Source organism: Strix uralensis, chromosome 34, assembly GCF_047716275.1.
Source record: "Strix uralensis isolate ZFMK-TIS-50842 chromosome 34, bStrUra1, whole genome shotgun sequence".
In the NCBI taxonomy this organism is placed as follows: domain Eukaryota; kingdom Metazoa; phylum Chordata; class Aves; order Strigiformes; family Strigidae; genus Strix; species Strix uralensis.
This window is the reverse complement of record NC_134005.1, coordinates 3363868-3385393: the sequence shown is the minus strand read 5'-3', so window position 1 is coordinate 3385393 and position 21526 is coordinate 3363868. Positions and strand designations below refer to the sequence as shown.

At 57.7% G+C, this 21526-nt stretch overlaps 3 protein-coding genes across 13 annotated transcripts in view; 1 reads left to right on the top strand and 2 right to left on the bottom strand.

Moving 5' to 3' along the window:
• The window catches only part of LOC141936832 (uncharacterized), a 172982-nt gene that overhangs the window by 87278 nt on the left and 64178 nt on the right, over positions 1-21526 (top strand). Inside the window, exons 11-12 of the mRNA XM_074854155.1 lie at positions 16740-16839; positions 17993-18102. Coding sequence (XP_074710256.1) covers positions 16740-16839; positions 17993-18102 — 210 coding nt within the window. The remainder of the gene's footprint in view (positions 1-16739; positions 16840-17992; positions 18103-21526) is intronic.
• Positions 999-6996, bottom strand: LOC141936795 (maestro heat-like repeat-containing protein family member 7). Of its 3 annotated transcripts, XM_074854084.1 has the most exons (13): positions 5732-6996; positions 5160-5288; positions 4972-5039; positions 4689-4838; positions 4379-4533; positions 3939-4086; positions 3496-3633; positions 3132-3308; positions 2632-2787; positions 2018-2119; positions 1538-1640; positions 1315-1377; positions 999-1197 (listed from the first exon to the last, which is right to left on the bottom strand). In XM_074854084.1, the coding sequence occupies exons 2-13, from the start codon at positions 5278-5280 to the stop codon at positions 1064-1066; spliced, it is 1515 nt and encodes a 504-aa protein (XP_074710185.1). In that variant the 5' UTR covers positions 5281-5288; positions 5732-6996; the 3' UTR covers positions 999-1063. The 3 variants fall into 3 exon arrangements, with proteins under 3 accessions (XP_074710185.1, XP_074710186.1, XP_074710184.1); XM_074854085.1 differs by lacking the exon at positions 5160-5288 and having other exon boundaries at positions 5732-6995; XM_074854083.1 differs by lacking the exon at positions 5732-6996 and having other exon boundaries at positions 5160-5532.
• LOC141936806 (uncharacterized) lies at positions 6490-13951 on the bottom strand. Of its 9 annotated transcripts, XR_012626813.1 has the most exons (9): positions 13734-13944; positions 13423-13601; positions 12265-12615; positions 11460-11520; positions 9490-9591; positions 8982-9029; positions 8299-8416; positions 7714-7822; positions 7168-7193 (listed from the first exon to the last, which is right to left on the bottom strand). XR_012626813.1 is itself a non-coding variant. In XM_074854132.1 (8 exons), exons 7-8 carry the CDS (start codon positions 7974-7976, stop codon positions 7001-7003), a joined length of 456 nt encoding a protein of 151 aa, XP_074710233.1. In that variant the 5' UTR covers positions 7977-8416; positions 8982-9029; positions 9490-9591; positions 11460-11520; positions 12265-12615; positions 13423-13601; positions 13734-13946; the 3' UTR covers positions 6490-7000. The 9 variants fall into 9 exon arrangements, 1 of the variants encoding a protein (XP_074710233.1); XM_074854132.1 differs by having other exon boundaries at positions 6490-7193; positions 7714-8416; positions 13734-13946; XR_012626807.1 differs by having other exon boundaries at positions 7153-7193; positions 7714-8416; positions 8982-9026; positions 13734-13947.

Here is a 21526-nt window from a genome sequence, read left to right as displayed (position 1 = left end):
CTGTCCTCTCTTGCCCTCTTCCAGCCTTCCCTTTCTTCATCCCTCACTTCTCCTCTGTCTCTTCCCCCTCTCTCCCCCTCTCTCTGGCCCTGGTCAGATACTTCCTTCACCCCCACCGCTATTGTGTTCTCCGAACACCAGAGCGAAAAGCAGGAAGAATTTCTTCACCGCGAAGGTTGTCACGCACCGGGACAGGCTGCCCAGGGAGGTGGTGGCGTCCCCAGCCCTGGCGGTATTTAACAGACGCGTAGACGTGGCGCTCGGGACGCGGTTTAGTGGTGGGTTCACCAGTGTTGGGTTCACGGCCGGACTCGGTGACCTTAAAGGTTTTTTCCAACCAGAATTATTCTGATTCTCCGATTCTATTAATTCTCTAGTGCTGTCTTGCACCCAGTAAGGGAACGCTACTGCTGGTACCTGAAGGGATTTTGGGGTTTTTTTGAGAGGCAAAATTGCCACTTGGTGTCGTGGTTTAACCCCAGTCGGCAACTAAGCACCTTCCCCCCCAGCAGGATGGGGGGAGGAGAATTGGAAAAGTGAGAGAAGTGGTGGGTTGAGATAAGAACAGTTCAATAACTGAACTAAAATAACATCAATAATAATAAATTGTCATGAAAAGGAAAAATTAGCAAAGAGACGGAAATGAAACCTATGGAGGACAAGTGATGGCAATGAAACCAACTGCTGACCACCAACCGACCAGTGCCCAGTCAAAACCAGCCCAGCTCCCCAGTACAGGAGAGGATTTTGGTGCTGGGACAAATGGCGACGTGCCAGCTTGGCGTGCGGGTGCCTTTTTGTGCCCTGAGACCCCTTGGGAGGGGCAGGATGGGCTAAAGCTTCCCTCCTCCTCCTCCTCCTTCTCCTCCTCTCCGGGCTTTGTGGTCTCGCAGGACACCCCGGGTGCGGGTGTGCGGCCCTGGGGGCAGCGGCACAGGGACACTGCTCGGGGGCTCCCCGTGGGAAGGACACCGTGGGACTGGGCTTGTTGCTCCAGCTTGATTTAAAAAAAATTTTATTGAAGTACGGCCTTTCCCTGAGAACTGCACCTCTCCGAGGCTCATCAGGCGCAGCACCACAGCGACCGCAGGCTCCATCCTGACCTTGGCTTCTGCTTTAGAGCTGTCAGGATGAGGACGGTCTGAGCTGCCAGGCACCTGATGGAGTGCTCAGCGTCGTTCTCCAAGGACTGGAGGGCTGCGAGAGAAGGAAACAGAGCAGAGGTGAACCCCCCCTGCCCGCAGAGACCCCAGGAGCCCAGGCTCTGTCCCCTGCCCCACCAGCCCCCGCCAGCACAGCACTGCCCCTACTCACCACTCTGGCAGATCTCCCACAGCTTCTCCAGCCTGAGGATCCTCCAGCGCCGCGCAGCAAGCCCTGGGGCACAGAGCTCCTGTCAGAGCTCTGCTCCCCCTCGGCAGGGCTGTCCCCCAGCAAGGACAGCACCCGAGGGTGCTGGGAACCAGCAAGACTCCCAGCGAGCCCCACCAGTGGGGACTGGGGCTGGGCGGCCAGAAACGGGTCCCCGGGAACTCACCGATGAACCTGACGGCCGCCTCTCGCACGCTGGCCTGAGGGTTCTCCACGTAGAGCAGGCTCTGGAGCAGATACTCGTCTGCGCTGTTCCTCTTGTGCGTTATCTGAGGGAGCACAAGGGCACGGGGCTGGTACGGTCCCTCCGCAGCCATCCGGACCAGTCCCTCCTGCCAGCACCCCGCTCCCTCCCAGTGACTCCCGTCTCCCAGCCAGGAGCCCCGTGGGGCTGAGGGTCAGAGAGAATCGCAGGCAGAGGGGGCTGGGGGTGCTGAGACCCCTCCGTCCCGCTGCCAGGGCCCAGATGGGCCGGGGTCTCGTGGAGAAGAGCCCTTGGGGGGTGCGTGCTGGAGGGCAGGGAAGGAGGATGCAGCTGGAGCAGCGGGGCTGGAGCAGGGCGGCAATGCAGAGCGGCACAGCCCCGTCCACGGCACGGCTGCAGCCCCCGTCCAGCCCGGCCCGGGGCTTTGGGGGTTGTCCTCACCAAGTACTCTCCGATCAGGGGTGTCTGCCCTGTCTCAGCCAGGAAGCTGAGCCTCCTCCAGCCCAGGAACTCTGCACAGGCGCGGAGGGTGTCCCAGGAAGCCTGTGGAGAAGCAGAAGCTTGGAGATGGCACCAGAGCCCAGGGAAGGAGACCTGGCATCCTCCTCCTCTGGGCCTGGCTTTGAGCTGCGCGGATGGGGTGACCCCGGGATTGGATCCCCCTTCATTCCTGGGGCCATCCCGCGCTCTGGGAGCTGGCCCTGACACCCGGGGGGTCTTTGGACACAGCCCTGGGGGACAGGGATGGGGGCTCAAAGCACACAGAGCCCGTGGGGACTCGTGTGCTCGGTGGCCACGGGCCGCTGCTGAGCAGGGAAATGTCTGTGCCCAGTTCTCTGGCCCTGCTGGTGCTGGGGCTGCAGGGACCCTTCCTCTGGGCTGGGGGCCCCCCACCTCCCCCTCCAGCTCAGCAGCAGGGGGGAAGGAGGCTGGTGGAGGTGGGACCGGCGCAGCGGGACCCTGCGGTGACACACAATCCCATTGTCCCTCACGGCCAGGCCACCCCCGTGGTGTCAGCACGCCCTTCCCCGTGACACCAGTCACTGATCTCTGACCTTGGCCACGCTCTCGATCTTCTCGTTGGTGTGGAAGAACAGCGGCAGCAGCGCACCCTGCACTTTCTTCACCATTTTTTTGGTGTTTCTCCCCAGCGCGGTCTTCATCACGTCTTCGAAGAGGCGGATGGAGAGCTCCCGCACCCGGCTGGACTCCTGGCAGGGAGGAGGACAGAGGGAGCTCAGCATCAGCCGCTCCTCGCCCACGGGGAGCAGGGCCGTTAGCGTGGCTGGGGGGAGAGGAGCTGCCCCAGGGTCGGATCCTGAACGCAGGAGCCGTCGGCCAGACCTGCAGCTGTGGCTCAACGGCCCCGGAGCCCTGAAAGGCCTCGGAAGAGGAGCGGGGAGGGGAATAGCCTGGAAAGGCCACGGAAGGAGAGTGGGAAGAGCCTGGAAAGGCCACGCAAGAGGAGCCAGGGGGACATCCCTGCCCAAATGCTGCCCGCAGGGCCGGGCTGAACGTCCTTCACCCATCGCCTCAGCTCCGCCTCCCGCCTTACATCATCGAAGAGGAGCAGGAGCTTCTCCGCCAGCCTCAGAGCAATGAGCTTGGCCTCTTCCCTCTTCATGTGAGGAATCACGTTGATGAAGAGCATCAGGGCCTTCATCCTGATATCGCTGTTGGCTGCCAGCAGGTTCTCCATGATGTCGGGCAGCAGCACCAGCATTTTCCTGGCCTGTACGGAACACACCGGTCACCTTCTTGTGAAGTGGTGAAAGACCCGCCCCAGGCACCCCCCAGCCCCTCCAGAGCAGGGAGGGTGCTTGGAGCCGTCACCCCGCACCCTCCCGGCCGGGGCCAAGCCACCGCATCCCCCAGGCCCCGGCTACCAACTTGGCTCCCCTTGCCGACCCCCCACTCACCGTTTCGGGTGTTTTTGAGAGTGTCGTGAGGCCCGCGAGCACGAGAGAGAGCATCACCGGGCTGGGACGCCTCAGGTACCTCTGGGTTTTGTAGAGGGCAGCAAACTGCTTGTCGTCAATGACAGCGCTGACCAGCAGCTAAAATGGAGACAGTGGTGAGAGACCAGCAGAGCTGCGGGGCTCCCTCCCCTGCACCGGTACGGCCCGTGGCAAGGGTCTCCTCTCCCCTTGAAGCCACCTCCGAGTCCCCACATCTCTGTCCCGGGGCCAGAGCCGGGCAGGGGGATGCAGGCAGGGTGGAAGGCAGAGCGCTGCCTGCGCTGGGACAGGCTTGGTGGGGCCAAATCAGCATCAGGTGGGCCCGAGTGTGTGGCACAGGGGTCTGGGAGGAGGAGGAGGAGGAGGAGGAAGGCAGAGCGCTGGAGCTGAGCGTGGTCACTCACAACCAAGGGGTAGATGCAGGCGTCGTCCGCGGCACAGCTGAACACCCTGCGCAGCCGCCAGTCCCGCAGCACGCGGAGCAGCTCCGACACGACTCTCCACAAAGCCCAGGGCACGGAGATCATCACCTCCCACATGGCCACGGCAGCACTGCGGAGCCAGAGCCAACTCGGTCAGCAGAGCTGCCTCGGCTCCTCCAGACCCCGGCCCTGCCCACCCCCCTCATTTCGGGGTGCCCGGGGAGGCAGAGGGGGTGAGGTTCTGTTCCCCATGGGGCAGGGGCTCCGCTTTGGCCGGCTCTGGCCAGAGTGGGAAGCGTGGTGGGATGGAGAGCCCTGCTCCTCGGGGATATCCCACAGTTTTCCGTGGGTCTGGCAGCCAGAGAGTCTCTGGGCCACTCTCCCCGTGGGGAATGAGCCTTCAAGGCTGTCGGGGCCGGTACCTGTCACACGTTGGAGAGATGACCAACAGGCTCCTGACCACCTCCCTGGGGCTCCACTTGGTCAGCAGCAGCAGCAGCGAGTCCAGGCTGCGCCGGGCCGGCTCCGTGCGGATCTGCTCCACGTTTGTGTGGATGCATCTCAGGACTTCTGGCACCTGGAGGGGACACGGGTGAGGATGGTGCTGCCCTTCCCATCCCTCCCTGCCGCCTTGACATGGCTTCGGGTGCCCGAGAGAGCCGGGTTAGGGCAGGAAGAACAAGACTTGACACGGTTTGACACGGAAGGACAGTCCAGCCACGGGGCACTTACATCCGTCAGCCAGGATGCCGGGTCTGTCATGGCCGTGTCCACGATGTCGCTGCCCATCTGCCTGTCGTGGACATCGTCTGCCGTCAAGGCCTCGATGGCCACGAGGAGAACATCTGTCTTCTGAGAAGGCTGGAGGTATTCGCCAAACACCTACAGGTGGAGGGACGGGGGGGGAAGATGTGTCACGCTGAGCTTGGCTGAGCAGCTCGGCCACCTCTGGGTCCCCTTGCTCGCACAAGCCGATGCCACGGACAAGGGTCCCGGGGAGGGGGGAGCTCGTTACCGTAGTCATGTCGCTGCTCTCATAATCCCATCCCGGTTTCTCCGGCATCTCCTCTGGCAGCGTCTCGTCTACACAGAAACACGGAAGAGTCAGTAAGACAACGGCCATCTTGGCCAACCAGCCTCCCAAAGGGTGAAAAGAGCTTGAAACGGGGGAAACGGGGTCCTGGCGTCGGCCCCCTCACTCACCGATCCGCAGCGGCAGGACCGTGGTCACCTCGCAGGGCTCCAGCGGAGAGCTGCTCTCCTGGGGAGCCCCCACCTCCTCCTCCCAAACCACCCTGGGACTGCTGGGGGGTCTCTCTGCCATCCTCAAAACTGGGTGAGGGACAGTGGGGGGGGTTCAGCTTTAGGGAGTGACGGGAAAAGACGTGGGCTGTGCTCAGGAGTCTCCTCGCTGCGCTCCTGCCCTGTCCCTTCCCCGTCTTGTCAGACGCTGCGGGGCTGCGCTGCTTAAATACGGTGCCATGGGGTGACACGGAGTGATGTCACAAAGGGGTGTCACAAAGGGGGGTCACACTGTGACCTGTCACCCAGGCTGGGTGGGGCAGGGGTTCCGCTGCAGGGGGTAGGGACCCAGCTCGCCACTGGGCCACGGCTCCTCTCGGGGTGTCCCCAGCCCCCCATCACGTCCCCTCAGGACCTTCCCGTACCCCCCGGCTCGTCCCAGAGGGTTCACACACCCCGGCACGGCCCCCGGACCTTCTGCTTCGATCCCGACAGAAACACTCCAGACTGCCCCGTCTCTACTTTGCGCTCACCTGGAGCGTTTGCTCGCCTGTCTCCCGTTCTCTCCCACACTCCCAGAGTAGCTTTAATCTGCTACAGCAGTGTCCTGGTTTCAGCTGGGATAGTTCATTTTCTCGAGCTGGGAGGGAGCACAGCCGCAGTGCTGTGTTTTGTGACGGCGGCATCTTCCTTCTGTCGGGATCGCTGGCCGGGAGCGGGCTGTTGGTCGGTGGGTGGTGAGCAGTCGCCTTGTGCATCACCCATATGTACTTTCCATTGTTGTTATTTTTTTGCTTTACTACAATCACTAAACTGTTTTTTTTATCTCAACCTACGAGTTTTCCGTGTGTCCCTCCACTCTCTTGCCCCATTCCCCCGACGGGGGGAGGGAGAGCGACCGGCTGCGTGGTGTTTGGCTCCGACCGAGTTCAAACCACGAGAGTCCTTTTTGGTGCCCAGCGTGGGGCTCGAAGGGTTGAGATAACGGCAGATCGGGTCAGTGGGTCAGAACCATTTGTTAGGAGCATTCATTAGATTGGCTTAGCAATTGCTGGGCACAATGTCGATCGCTTGGCTCCTTAAAATTTCTTCTCCTCATTTCACACAGAATCACAGAATCATTCAGGTGGAAAAGACCCTCGGGATCATCGAGTCCAACCCACAGCCATGGCAAAGGTCCCTGGGGAAGGTCCCTCCCATGGGACCACGCTGGGCTGATCTCAGCGCCACTGGCCAACTGCCAAACCCTTCTCCCCCTGCTGCGGTTGCAACCGATTAAAAAAGTCGACGCTCTTTTGCAACTTTCCCCCTTTATTTTTATTCCTCTTTTTCCTGATGGCTCCAGCCAGGGCCTCTCCGGCCCGGGGAGATCTGCTCCTCAGCACGAGGCATCGCGGGGAGCCGGGTCCCCTCATCCCTCCATCGGTTGCCCCAAAGCCCGGGTGTTCATCGAGGGGCTCCTCGAGCAGGTTGGCCTCGGAGTTCCACGTCCGGAATCATTTTCCCAGGTTACTGCAACACCGGCCAGAATTTCTGAGGAGGAAACTTCACAACACTCTCCATCTTATCCTCCGTAGCGGCCACTTGGGCCCGTCGCAGGAGGCCTCCTCGAGCAGGCTGGCCTCAGAGCTCGTCGTCGACAAAACAGCTATGACGGGTGTTCCGAAGTACGAGGCCTCCTGAGGAGGGGAGGGCTTGGCTTTCCGGGTCTTTGCAGCTGCCAGCATTTTTTCCACCATTCCTTGTCCTCGTCTTACTTGTCCTCCCCATCCTCCTCATTTTTCCCCACATTCTCCTTCTCCTCATCCTCCTCGTCCCCATCCTCCTCCTTTTCCATTTCCTCCTCCTCCTCCTCTGCAGCTCTGAGCCGTCAATGCCTGCGCTTGGGCTCGGCTCTGCCTTGACGCTCGGTCTTTGAGCGCAGCTTTGCCCTTGGCTTGGCCGGTCCCAGGCTGCTTTTCTCCAGAGGAATCCCCCAGGATCACCGGCTGCTGCCTGGAAGGACACAACGGCAGAGAGGTCTCTACCTGAGCACATGCTGGGTTTGGGGCCGCACCCTGCCCCCCATGACCCTCTTTGTGCCTCTTTGTGAGGAACGAAACCCCCTGAGCCGGGCCCCACGGCTGACACACGGCTGTCCCCGTGTCCCCAGGCCACGCTGGGGCTCTCCTGAAGGGCTGGAGAAGATCCAGCCCTGTGAAACTGGGGGTCCCACTAGCCCCATCCCACCCCTCCGATGGGCGGTGATGGACGGCGAGTGCTTGGGGCTGGGGAATGGGCTCTGGCTGGGTCAGAAAAATCATACAATCACAGAATAGTTTGGGTTAAAAAGGACCTTTAAAGGTCCCTTTAGACCAACCCCACCCCTGCCATGGCCAAGGACATCTTCAACCAGAGCAGGTTGCTCCGAGCCCCGTCCAACCTGACCACGAATGTTCCCAGGAATGGGGCATCCACCACCTCTCTGGGCAACACGACCCTGTGCAGACCCCCAGCCCTGAGCCTTCAGCCTCACCTGACCGAAGACTTTATCTTCTTCCTCTTCTGCCCTGTGATCTCCCGGAACTGTGGTGGTTCCTGGTTAGGCGAGCTTGGAGCAGCGAACGCAGGACATCCCACTGGAACTGGGAGGAGAAACCTCGCCAGAAGAGCATCGCTGGGCCGCTGCCGGCCCCGGTGACACGCAGGGGTGCTCCGGCCCCTTCCCCAAAGGTCCAAGAGGGCCGTTCTGCTCCACTCGCAGCCGCCATCGCAGCCTCTCTGCCCCCAGTTCCCCATTGCCGTGGTTTTGCGATGGCGTCGTCAGCTCCCGGTGTGGGAAGGGGGAGTGGGGAGGTGACAGGGACTCTTTGGGGGGTCGTTTCTTGGCGGGGAGGAGGCAGTCTTGGATCACCATCCTCCCACCGCACCCTTGGGCGCATCCCACCCCGGGGCTCCGTGTTGGTGAAGCCAATGAGTCGTTAGGACAAACGGCTGTGCCGAGCTGGGGGGAAGCTTTGGCACAAGTCGGAGCCCTTTGACACTCAGCGCTGGTGATTTCCAAGTCAAATGACAGAATTTGGTTGCCCGCACTGTGGAAAGGAGCCGGGAGCTGCTTTACCTTGTCCAAGAGGTGGCAGAAACTCTCTTCTCGTCTCCTCATCCTTGTCTCGAGGACTTGTCTCGAGGTCCTGAGAAGAGCCCTGAGAGGTGGTTTGTGCACAAACTCCATTTCAACCCTGGGAACGAGAAGACACCGCCGTGACCCAGAGCACCACCAGCCCTTGCCGCTCGCCGTGCTCACCGGCAGATTTTGGTATTGCCATAAAGACTGTTTTTTTTCCCCAACTCTACCATGTTTTTCCCCAAGTCCACCATGCCCCATCCCCAAGCACAGTCCTGGGAAAAGGAGTCACCCAGCAAAGAGTCCAGGCCACCATGGGAAGGAAGTGTTGCCTAAATTCCTTGGTCCTACCCATTACAGGATCCCAGTTATTTAGATTTTCCATTACACTGAGCCATCACAAATGCATGGCTAGGTAGGCTTTTTTTTAAAAAAAGTTGCTCAAATTAATCAGATCTAGTAATAAACGAACGCAGGAAAGGCTTTTGCCTTTACAATCCTTTCATCCCTGTCTCCTGATTACGCTTCCCTCTACTGCTGCCCAAATCCAGATGGTTTATGCTTTGGGCCATTTGTTTCACGTACAGAAACTTTGTTTTCTGCCTCTTCTTTTCTTCCATGATTTGATATTTCTCAGCATGACACAGTTCTGCTGCTGTGTTCACTGGTAACATTCTCACCTGCCCACGCTCTGCGCTGGGTTTCTGTCCAGCTCCAAATCCAGGCTGCTATGACAGAAACTCCGAGTTAGTTTCTCACATTTGGAAAACTTCCCTTCTGTAACTGTCAGTGAGGCTTGAAACTGCCCCCACTGGCTGATAGACCAAACCCTTTCTCGTGGTTACTCAAGGAGGTTGTGGGGTCTGATGTCTTTACACTCGAGTTTCATGGCTGTCTTCATCAGCAAATAATTTAAATATGGGGGAAGCAGCAGCAGGCAGAGAATTCACTCTGAGAATGAACCATTTCCTCTGAACCAAAACACTACTGGGACCAGAGGTTACAGCGTCTGCATTTTGTAGAAGTTTTGGAAGGTTCTTGGGAAGATTATCCCTATGTTGTGACTACAGAGAAAGGGAATTTGCCTGCAGCGGAGCAATCTGCCAAAGCAAGTTTTGGCAGAACTGGGAGGAGGTGAAACACTGAAACCCCAAAAGTGTGCTGCCCCCGAATCCCGTTGCACTGTACCTGGGGAGCAGGTGGCATTCGACCTACACACGTGCTCTGGTGTGTATCTCCCACGGGGCTGCCAGCAAGCCAGAGAGAACAGAGGGAAGGTGCAGAATGTTTCTAGAGAAAGATGCAAGAATACGTGGTTAAAAACCAAAATAAACTAAAAAAGAAATACTGTACTGAAGAAAGTACTAGTTAACAAGGAGCAGTGGGAATAAATGGATGAAAGGGAACATTTGCGACGGCCTGGAAAGGCTACTCAAAGAAAAGGCAACACTTTTAGCACAGGTCACCTCCTCCCCTCCACCCGCGGTTTCGAAACCTACTTTGTAAAACCTAATTATGTGTTTCCTTCCCCGGATCAGGCATTTCCCCATCCTCCTTCACCCAGAATGCCTGTTCAGTTCATGAGAACCGTGCTGCCTTTTGACGAGAGCATCCGAGAGAACCAGGCTGTCCCTCAGCACCCTGCATGTGGTTCCCTGCGTTCAGCCCACTGCAGTCACTCCCGTCACGCTGGAATTTGTTCAGTTTTCTCTGTCTTTCTGCACATCCCAACCCCCACTGCATTAGTGCTAGGAAGGCTGACGAGTGTGGAAAGGTCTGTCAGCATAGTTTTTAAATGCCCAGCTCACATCATTGCAATTTTCTTTGCAGATTTAGGAGGGAACTGCTCAGGTTCAAAGGGTGATCGCAGCTCGTGATCGTGTTGCCAAATAGAAGGCTCAGAGCAATGTATCCAGCACGGCTGGTGCTGCTGCAGTGCTCTGTGCTCTCAGGGAAGAGCACTGTAGTGCATTTCTCAAGGCAATTAGAAAGGTGTGGGAAAAACCCCTTTTCCTTCAAAAAAGGGAAAATAAAATCTTTTTATTGGGTGCACAGTTAAGCACTACTTCTGTACTCCCCGTCCATCCCCTCCCTTCACTTTTTGGGTACGACCTGAAGGACTCAGACAGAACGGCCTGTACTGCTCCGTTGTTAGAGGGGGACATACTGGAACTTGTAGGCTACAAACCTTGGGAGGCCTGATAAAGGGAAGAGAAAAGCACTGAGAAAAGTGCTGATATGGTGAAGAATTGCTAACCTGTGAGTCATGCTTGATAAAGGGCCGAAGACGGTGCAGACAGCTAGGAATTTAGAGTTTTTTACAGGAGTGGCTTAGTTGCTATTAGTCCAATTGCTAAAGTTTCAGTAGCTACCGATTAGCGCGTGCTGATAAGAATTCTGAAGCATAGCAACCAGTCAATTTAACACACGCATCTTCTGATTTTCTATAAAAATGAGTGTTACATGTAATAAAGTGAGAACTTTGCTTCCATCAAGCCTGTCTCCCGTCTCTCAGTTGCGGCATTCACTCCTTCTGACTAACAAACTCGCTGATTTCTAAACATTTCTGAATTCCAAACTCATTGGCTGTTGTCTTGCCCCACTCGCTTGCTCTTAAATCTTTGGCTTTTGGTGGGAGAAGAGGTAAAAAACTTCTCTGTAAAATTTATACGACCAAAACGGGAACAAAATTATTAGTTTTTATTGCCTGCGATGGCATCTAGCACGTAACACGGAATGGGACTTGAGGTGTTTCCGCGTTGTTCAGAATGATACGGATTTGCCTCCACTGTGTTATCACCGGAGTTTGGGTGGATAGCAAATTAGGGAATCTCAGGGAAATCGATGCCGCTCCCTCAGGAATCCCACGTTGCAGCACACTGTCTCTAGGTCACCACTTGCTAAGGGAAATATGCGAACACTGGGGTTTTGTGGCCTCTAGAAACTTGCTTCTGTTAAACAATTGAAAGCGACTACATCTTCCCTTCTGGACCTTTCCAGAACATACAGTCTCACAAAGTACACCACAGACGGGGGTTATTCTTCTCAAACGGTGCCCACATTATCCATATTTTACACACACTCAGGAGTCAGTATGAACAAAAACTAGTTCTGGTTTTCACAGGGCTTCTCTTGAGGGACAAACCCATCTCACTCACCTGAATGCAGCAAAGACAGGAATTGTCATTCGGTGCGTTTATCTCTGGGCCTCAAAGGAACCTGTAACACACATGAAGAAAACCCTTGTTTTCTTGGGCTTTAAGCAAGATGACTTCTTTAGGGATGAATGGGAAGTACAGCTCTCGAGAAACACAGACACGTGTTTTCATCAGCGTGGGAAAAAACAAGTATGATCACTCAGTTTTAAATGTGTTTTCATTCTGACTGATCCCACAGCAAAGAACCTGGAGGAAATGGCCTTATTTTCAGTTTCAACAATGCTGGAAAGGGCAAGAAATGAGAACCTGACAGCACCACGGTTTTTCACTGTAAAATTAGATGATCAAAGTGTTATTTCTGGCCGTCATTGCTGCATCCTATGAAAAATCTCTTTATAAGCAGAGAGGTGGGGTTGCTTTTATTCCCTTTGCTCGTCACATCATTTCAATTGTATTTCAGGCAAACTGCCCAGTGCCTGCAGTGTGCCACAGCCCGCAGCCCCCGAACAGCCCTCCCAGCTCTGCAGCACCAAGGCTGCGCTGTGTCGCTTTTCAGGAGTTAGATACTATCCAGTAGGAACAGATGATCAGCTTCAGAGAGCGGGGCCTCTCTCACTGCTACGCTTCTTAAGCGAGTAAATGTTCAGTCAGGACGATTCAAGTGAAAGCGGGCACCTTCTCCTTGAGAATGACTTACAGCATCACAGTTATTTCACGTCTGGTATATTTACCCCTGTTACTCCTTTCCATCGGTATATATACTTAACTACATTTCTCGAGAAGGAGGAATTTTATTGCTTTTTACCTTGGATAGGCCCTTCTGTCAGTGCTGGCAGAATGCACCTTCCCCGGCCTTCCTGGGGAATCGCTCGGCGCTGCTGAGGCCGCCCCCGAGTGCTGTGTCCAGCGCTGGGATCCCCAGGACAAGAGAGGCGGGGACAGACTGGAGAGAGTCCGGGGATGGGCCACGAAGGGGATGGAGCACGAGGCTGAGCGAGCCGGGGCTGTGCAGCCTGTGGAAGGCTCAGGGGGATCTTGGCAATGTGCACCAACACCCGATGGGATGGAAGGAGGCAGACGGAGCCACGCACTCCTCAGCAGCGCCCACCAACAGGGCAAGAGGCAACGGGCACAAATGAAACACATAAAACCCCACCTGCACACACGAAAACACACTTTTTGTTACTGCGAGGGTGGGTCAAACACTGGCACAGGCTGCACAGAGAGGCTGTGGAGTCTCCAGCCTTGGAGTTACTCAAAATCCAACCGGACATGGTCCTGCACAACTGGCTCTGCTGGCGCAGGGGGGGTGGACTCGATGACCTCCAGAGACCCCTTCCCACCTGAACCCCTCAGGGAATTCACAGAATCACAGAACTATCTGCGTTGGAAAAGCCCTTGAAGATCCTCCAGTCCAGCCATGAACCTCACCCTGACCGTTCCCAACTCCACCAGATCCCTCAGCGCTGGGTCAACCCGACTCTTCAACCCCTCCAGGGATGGGGACTCCCCCCCTGCCCTGGGCAGCCCATTCCAACGCCCAACAGCCCCTTCTGCAAAGAAATCCTTCCTAAGAGCCAGTCTGACCCTGCCCTGGCACAGCTTGAGGCCATTCCCTCTTGTCCTGGCGCTGGTTCCTTGGCTCAAGAGACTCATCCCCCCTCTCTGCACCCTCCTTTCAGGGAGTTGCAGAGGGCCAGGAGGTCTCCCCTCAGCCTCCTCTTCTCCAGACTAAACCCCCCCAGTTCCCTCAGCCGCTCCCCATCAGACCTGTGCTCCAGACCCTGCACCAGCTCCGTTGCCCTTCTCTGGACACGCTCGAGTCATTCAATGGCCTTTTTGGAATGAGGGGCCCAAAACCGAACCCACTCATCGAAGGGCGGCCTCACCAGTGCCGAGCCCAGGGGTCAGATCCCTTCCCTGGCCCCGCTCCCTGCTGCAAAATTCCTTCGCAGCCGCTCACCCAAACGCCCTCGCTCCACCACGGCCCTGGCAGCCCCGCTCTGAACGCAGCGCCGGGCGGTACAAATCCTGTCGCCAGGTGCAAAGTCTGAGTTGCTTAAGGAAGAGCTTCATGGCGGTGAACTGCCACTGACTGCCCTGCGGGAAGATCGGTGCTGTGCCACGCCGGACAAGTATTGGCTGGAAAAAAACACCCAACCCCCCTTGAAAACCCCGCAAAAAACCCAACGCACCCCGCAACGCCTCAAACCCCTCCCCCAGAGCCCTCCCCCCATCCCACCCCCACCGCCCAAAATAAAGAAGCAAAGAGACCTTATTGCCTGTGCTCTGTGCCAGCAGCGTTACACACACTTTCCCTTGGACTCTCCGAAGGGTGTTTCCGCGCGGCGCGGATCGCAGCTGCAGGGCCCGACACCGGGAAGTCACCCCGCACGCAGCCTCACGGGCTGAACTGGGCAGAAAAAGGGTTTATTTGTGAGAGGAAGCGCGGCTGCACAGCCCTGCCCCGCGGCTGGCTCCGGCACCGGGCTCTGCTCAGAGCCGCGGCTTCCGGGCGGGGTCCTGCCGTGCCCGGGGCGTCCCTGTGCCCGCCGGCACGCGCGGGTCAGGCGCTGGGCCGGGCACCTCTAGCGGGGGCCTTGCCGGAGCTGCCCCGGCCCCGCCCCGCCCCGGGACGCTCTTTCCGCCGGCGGCGGCGGCGGCGGCGGCGCGTGCAGGTACCGCGCGGCGCGGGAAGGGCCCGGCCGGGGCTGACCGGCGCCTGGGCCCGGGGGGGGGTGTCGGGGGGTCTCCGGGCCCGGCCGCTCGTCCCAGCGGGGCGGGGGAGCCGGCAGCGGGGCTGAGCGGGCGATCGAGTGCCGGGGGAAGAAGCGGCGGGTGCTCGGAGGGGAATCGGTGCCTCTGCTCGGGCACTGAGCTCGGTGCGTGCGGCCTCGGCAGGGCCGGGGGGAGGAAACGCGGCGAGAAGTGTCTGAGGGGCAGAAACGAACTCGGTACCTTCCGGGGCAAAAAACCGCAGCGGGCAGAGCTGTTGAGGTTCATCTGCTAAAGAAGCTGCCAGGTCTGGGAACGCTGCCTCTCTCTAGAGAGGGAATCGGCAGAAAGAAGGCGGGTGTCTCCCTGGAGAGAAACGGGGTAATTTTTGGACCGTGAGACTGCACTGTCCGGGTTTATGCGGGTGAGTCTGTGCAGGCAGAGTTCCTTGGCCGGGCCCTTTGACCGTGTGTTGGTTTCCTGTTCAGGGAACAGGAGGTTTGGTGAAGGACGGAGTTGTGTCTCGTCGCTTTCGGGCAGATTCTAAACTTCAGGGCTCTTGTTGCCTGGAAAGCGATACTTGTGCCCGTAGAAAGGAAACCTTTGGGCCCCTGGGCCCGCCAGCGCTGGGCTGGGCTGGTCACAGCAGCGCCGAAGGGCTGGTTTGTGCTGGCGACCGAAGGGCAGTGAGCTGTGGCCTTCGGCCGTGCAGGCTGGGACAGGCATCTCGTGGGGGGGCCGGAGGGAGAAAGAGAAGGTTTTGTGCTTGTCGAGCGCTGTGGCTGCTAATGTTGCTCTGGCCGTGAAGAACTTGTGCGGGAGCGAAGGCAGCGCTGTGAAGCTGCAGCACAAGCCCTCGGTCGCTCTGTGCCCGCAGCGTCCGTGGAGCTGAGTTTGGACTCGGAGCTGCTGCGTGTCCCTGGCGGTGTCGTTCCCGTGGAGCGCTCGGCCAGGACGGCGGCTGCAGGCGGGCGCTGCTGTAACGCTGCTGTCCCGATGCCGAGCCCTAAAACGGGTCCTAGTTTGCGGCGCCCGTCTTGTTGGGGGATTGAAACCCTTGTGCTGGCTGCACGGTGGAGTTGTGTGAGCGCCGGGAAGCGAGTGGAGCCCGACCGGAGGAGTGCGGCGGCTGAGGCAGCAGAGAGGAGCGCGGGCGTGCGTGCGTGCTCGCTTTCCTTCAGTCTGGGCATTTCTTGGGAGAAAAAGTGCCCAGCGCTTGGGAGAGGTTCCCCAGGTCCGGGGTGGGTGTTGGCACGTGTCACCTGAGCGTAGAGCTGGAGAGGGGCGGTTTAGGTCCGGACTTACCCTGGAGAGCTGGGGAGCGAACCCCATGTTGCTCCTTTCCCTGCCGGGAGGCTGCAGCTGTATTTCCGCGGGGCTGCCTTGGTAGGACGCGGTGCTGAGCCTGGGCACAGCCCTGCCCTGCGCTGGCTCGGCCCGGGAGCCACCGCGAGCGGCAGCATCGGGTTTAGGGGCGCAGGTTGCCCGCCGGAGCCGCCAGCAACTGGATTCCAGTTGCAGGAGGTGAAAAGTGTCAGTAACTGCTGATGTGTGGGTGTCCGCAAGGAACTGGAGGCCCTCGGCTTACGGTGGTGGTTGCTGTGCTGAAAAGAGGCGGGTGAGAAGTCCTGCGTGGAGAGAGCAGAGGTCAGCAGTGCGAGCTGCAGAGCTCAGGCTGGAGGAATATCTGTGCGTGTGAGAATTCCCTCGCCAGGGCAGCTTCCAGGGGTGGCAGGAAGTTCCATGAACTGTCAGGCTTGTTCTGTTTGAGACTGGGGGTGATTTGAGTGGTGGTTCAGGTGCCGGGGGAAGAAGCGGCGGGTGCTCGGAGGGGAATCGGTGCCTCTGCTCGGGCACTGAGCTCGGTGCGTGCGGCCTCGGCAGGGCCGGGGGGAGGAAACGCGGCGAGAAGTGTCTGAGGGGCAGAAACGAACTCGGTACCTTCCGGGGCAAAAAACCGCAGCGGGCAGAGCTGTTGAGGTTCATCTGCTAAAGAAGCTGCCAGGTCTGGGAACACTGTGCTGCTGAAGCTCCTCCACTGGCGATGTTGTCTGCGCTCACCGTGAATTCTGCAGCGGCTTCTCCAAATATTCCTTAGCTACGGGTGTTACTGGGGTTTTGTAGACAAGCGCTTTGGGGTTTTCCGAATGCTTCTCGGTGCACGTTGAGGTGAAAGATGCGTCTGGCCAGAGGAAGAGGCAAGGTTTGGATTCTCTAGATGCTGATTTGCACAGAACTACAGATTGCTGTGTATTAAATTATGTTTAAATAATGAGGGAGCAATTGTATGGAATGTACAGTTACGGACCAGTTTTGATGCATGTGGAGTGTGTTTACACTCTAGTACCGTACAAAAGAAGTCTTGTGGTAGTCTGTTGCTATGTTGTGCTCCTCAAATCTGCTTTTTTTCCTCTGTTTAGCTGGAGATTTCTGTTCAGCGGGTATTTCTCTGGTGTGCACTTTCCCCCGAGCAAAAGGGCTCAGTCTCAGTCTTGTTGCCCTGAGGTAGCTCCGCCGTAGCTGAAATGTCTCACCATCTCTTCTGTCTCCTGTTTTCTCTCTCAGGGGCCCCGTGGTGAAGAACAGTCCCCAGAGGGCTCTGGTGCTCGCAGACAGCGGCTTGATGGCTTGTGCCGTGTCCCTCTGGTGCCGTCTCCAGGAGCGGGTGAGTGGCGTCACACCGCAGTAAGGCAGCGTCCCGCTTTGGGAAGAAAGTGTGCTGGGTTGGAACCCCTTGGGCAGGCCGGGAGGAGGCTGCCTTCCCGGGTCAGGGCTGAGCGCTGGCCTGTCTTACCTGATGTGGAGTTGATGTCTGCCCCCGCTTTAGCTCTAGAACTACTCTGAGAGCCGGGGAGCTCCGGTTCCCTTAGGCTGTGTCCTTGGAGCTTTCCCACGCTGTGGCATCCCGTTGGGGTCCCAAACTCTGACCCGGCGTGAGGAGAAGGGGCCCAGTTTGAGTTTTGTCCCGTTTGGGCGCTGGGGAGGCAGAGTTCTGGGCTGAACGCTGGTGTTAGAGGAGCTGCTTTCCCGTTCCCTGCCTGCAGCTCTGGATACCCCAGGGGACCAGCGTTAGCAAGTGCTGGTGGAGAGACGTGGGGGTGACCGTGCCCAGCCTGCCTGGGTGAGCCTGTTCCGAGTGCCCCCACCCTGTTCAGTCCCACCTGCACCTCCAGAAGGCTTGAGGGGTCGTGGTCACGTCTGCCTCGGGTCACAGTTAACAGTCACGGGTTCAGGTCGGCTTTTTAAGGCGGAAAAGCAACGACGATCTATTTTCTGCTGGGGCTGCCGGTTCCGTTTAGGGTTTGCAGTCGCCATCTCCTGGCGGGTTTAGATTCGTCTTGCACATTCACACACTCCTTAAAATGCTGTGAGCGGCCACTGCTTTGCACAGCAGTTCAAAAGTTTCTGGCAGTCCTACCTGTATCTTGCAGTGTTGTGGGACAGGCACATCGCTGGTGGTGTGTGTGCTTCTGGTTTTGTTGTTTGTTGGACGTCTGGGGGTTGTTTTTTTCAGGAGAAGGTGATAATGAGCAGGCTTCAGCTGACACTGTTGTTTCCTGGAATTTGTACTTTCCTAGTGACCCCCAGAAACGTGGCCAGACGTGCCACAAATGGTATTTCCCGGGCCAAATAGAGGGATTTCTCAGTGCCTGTGAGTTGCAGGAGACAGTGGAAATAAGCCGGGTGGTAGATGTCCCCGCAGCTGCCAGGAACGTTAATGATCAGAGTTACCCAGTCTCTGCCCGTGAATCCATTTGTTCTGTGGCTGATCCTCAGTACCAGCTGCTGTCTGTAATTGTGTCTCTCTGGTTGCACAGGATTCCTGGCTGTACCAGACCGGCTGCATGAAATAAATGTGGACTTGCTGGGTCGGTGGCTTTGTGACCATCAGGCACCTTCTGGAGGACGCGGTGGGGGAGCAGAGAAGGTATTAGGTGGCTGCTTTTGTTTGTTCAAAGCTCAGTGGAGATTATTTTGTGTGAAGCTGAAGAGTTTGGGGAAAATAACGTCATGACTCTTAGGAAATACTGTGTAAAGTGCTCAGAGTGTTTTGGCCCTTGTTTTGGTTCTTTGTTGTGTCACTAACACTTGTCCCCCAGTCTTGAAGTGCTCTTGGTTTGAGGCCTCACTTTAGGACAGTCTCTGTACTGAAGTAGGCCTTGCCGGTCACTTGAACCCTGTTAAATCAGGGTCTGAATTGTTTTTGCCGTTGGGAATTCTCTCTTCTTTCGTATTTGTAGAAACATTACTGCTTTAGTGCATGTTAGTCCCGGGCATAATCGTGTTTGACATGGCAGCAGGAGATGGTGTAACCTGGAACAGACTCCACTGACAAATGGATCATCGAGCAAGAGATTCTTTCTTCCCCCCTAAAACTGAAACTAGTTGATCTGAAGCTCTTTGTCCTCACTCCTGAAAAGGGTTTGTGGTTTTTTAGCCTCTCCCATTGAAGGTCAAGGCTGTTTCTTGCATTTTTGTTCCTTGCAGAAGGGGAGAGGTCCCCTAAGAGAAGGCTGCATCCAGGAACTCTCTTTTCTTTCTTCCTGAAGAAACTCAAATTTTAAGTGTTGTTTCTCTGCACCAGTGTTACGACAGCACACCTGGTAGTCTGCAGAATGGCCCGTACAGTTTGCAACGTCGTGTTTAAAGCAACCTCCAGTCATGTTCTGCTTCTCTGTTTGCCAGTTCCCTGACGTGTGGTGTTGGTGGGGGGCGCTGGCAGGTTACGCCGGAATGTGGGAGAGAGAGAAACCGCGGCTTTACTGTGCCTTGGGGCGGGGAGACGGGGGTTTGCTGCCAGCCCAGGAGCATGGTAAGGAATCCTTAACTACCTGAAGTTCACTTCATGAAACCTTCAACTGGAAAAGTGTTTTTTCTCCTCTGAGTGTAACTGGTCACTGGGCTGCAGTTTGATTAGAGGGCAGAACAGGGCGGGGCTGCTGTAGGCGGCTCCTGGGGGAGCACGTGCTGCTTTCCAGGGCCTGTGCGCTGCCACCCCCCGCACGGGAGTCAGCTGCTGTTCTACACAGCTGGGGCTCCCCAAACACCTACCACAGGTTGTTTCTCACAAGACCACTTCGAAGATCTCTGTCAAAATCCTATTAAAAAGCCTCCCTTGCAAATCTTTTGAGCCTTTCTTTCTCGAAAGGCTTTTAGATGGGGTCAAACAACAACTCAGCTGTCCAGTGGCGCGATGAGTTTTCTGCTCAAAGCCTGGAATTAATTTATTTTTCATGACTTCAGAAGGCTTTTGTGTGCAAGGGAATGGCAGCGCTGCTCAGGTGTTCTTTATCCATAAAGTTAAACAAATTAGGAAAAATGTTTTTGAACTCCCTGTTACCTTTGCAAGTGCCACTTCTTTTTGCCAAGGGAATCACAGTCAGGACAGAGGATTATGCCCCACGCTGTCCCCCTGCCCCCCAGGTGATGACCTTCAGCCCCAGCCTGGTGCCCACAGCCACCTCCCCTGGCACCACCACTGTCGCCAGTGTCCAGCCCGTGGCCAGACTGGTGTTGATGGCACCTGCGGTCCCAGTGTCACTGTCACCAGCAGCGTCCAGAAGGACATCGTGGTGTCCCTGCCCCCAGCAGTGACACCCCCATGGGTGCCCCCACCCCAGGACCCAAACTGTCCCCGTCAGCCACCACCTCCCCCAGTGTCCCTCCCAAATCAGAGCCTGGGACAGTCCACAACCACCCCCCCTCCTCTGCTGGGAAAGCCAAGAGGACCCCCGGGTGGTGGCACAGTGCCCCCGGTCTGCCCAGTGACCCTACTGGGACCCTGATGCTGGGGACAGGGGGTAGCCTGGGGGTCCCCCACTGTCCCTGTGGCCCCTCCCAGTGTCCCATGATCCCTCTATGGTGACAGAGACGGAGGCTTGGGGTCCCCAGAGTGTCCGTGGATGTCCCCCAGTTTCCCCATTTACCCCCCCCAATATCTCCCAGTGTCTCCCAGTGTGCTCCCCTCCCAGGGGAGGGCAGGGCTTGGGGTGGGACCAGCTCCATTAAAACCAGCAGCTCCCATTCCCTGCCCCTCTTCCTCCAGCTCCCCGTGCCCCTCCCTGCTCTCACTGACTCCCCCAGTGCCAGTGCCCCCCCCCGCCCTGCCCCTTCACTTCACCCCTCTCCGGCTCCCCCTTCGCCGCCGGCTCCAGACCGTGGCGGTGCTGCAGTGGGTCTGCTCCTGCCTCGCCCTCAGTGAGTAGCTGGGGGTTGGGGATTTGGCCATTTGGGGAGGGGGGTGTTTCCCAAACCCCCCTGACCCCCCTCGGCCACCCCCTCCTCCTCCTCCCAGCTGCTGGGGACAGCGCCACGCCTGCAGCAACCTGGGCTTACTTAAGATGGAGCTTAAGCGGGCGCCCAGGAGATGGCGAAATCTTCTCATCGGTCGCTGTAGGGACACGAGTCACCACACAGCGCCTTAATGCTCATTTTGGGGAGAAGGAGACATTTTCACACATCCCTGACCTCCAGAGATCCTTGCCTACCGGTACTCTGCTCGTTCCTAATCTAATGAGTTTTGTTTGTGCCTTCTGTGCTCTTTCCCCGAGGAAAAGAAGGGACCCGCGTGTGGTGGGTTGATCTCAGCCAGGAAAAGCCCGACCCGGGGATGGAGCAGCTGATTTCAGCGGCGGCCTTGGGAGCAAGGACAGAGGTGGTCGGGGCTGTGGGAAAGGAGGCGGGGAGGAGGGCATGTGGGGAACACCAGGAGAAGAGAGAGAAGAGAAGGAGGCACTGAAGGTCTGAGTGTAACCACTGCAAACGTAAATTCATCAACAAACTTCATCTGTTTGTTACAGAGCGGAGATGGAGCCAAGGGGTGACATTCCCCAGCACAGTGCTGCCCAGGCACTCACGGACACGGGATTGCTTAAACCAAACTAATTTATTGGGGATTTCTTCAGGGTATTTGTCTATCTCTTTTTATAATAAAATAAATATTATTTCTATTGGGTATTTATTGACGCCCTCCTGCGCCTCCGAGCTGGAGCAGCGTGCCAGCGGAGCGGGTCAGAGGCTGCGCGGGAAGCGGGGACCCGGCTGGTGTTGGGGTGCTCCCGGGGCAGAGGAGGCGGCGCAGCACGTTCCCCGTCAGGAGCTGCCGGGGGTGCAGCAGCGCGTTGCCGGCAGAGCCCCCGCGGTGCCCAGCGCTGGCGGACGACGTGGCCCAGGGGTGGTCTCGGGGGCGCGAGCAGCAGGCGCTGGGGGATGTTGTTCTGGGGGCACTCGTAGGCGCTGCCCTGTCCCAAGGCTGGATGCGGCCCCGTCAGGAGGGAGTTGTTGGGGCGGGCTTGCTTGGCAGGCGCCGCGGAGCTCCCCGCCTTCTGCAGAGGCTTGTGTCCAGCCAGGGT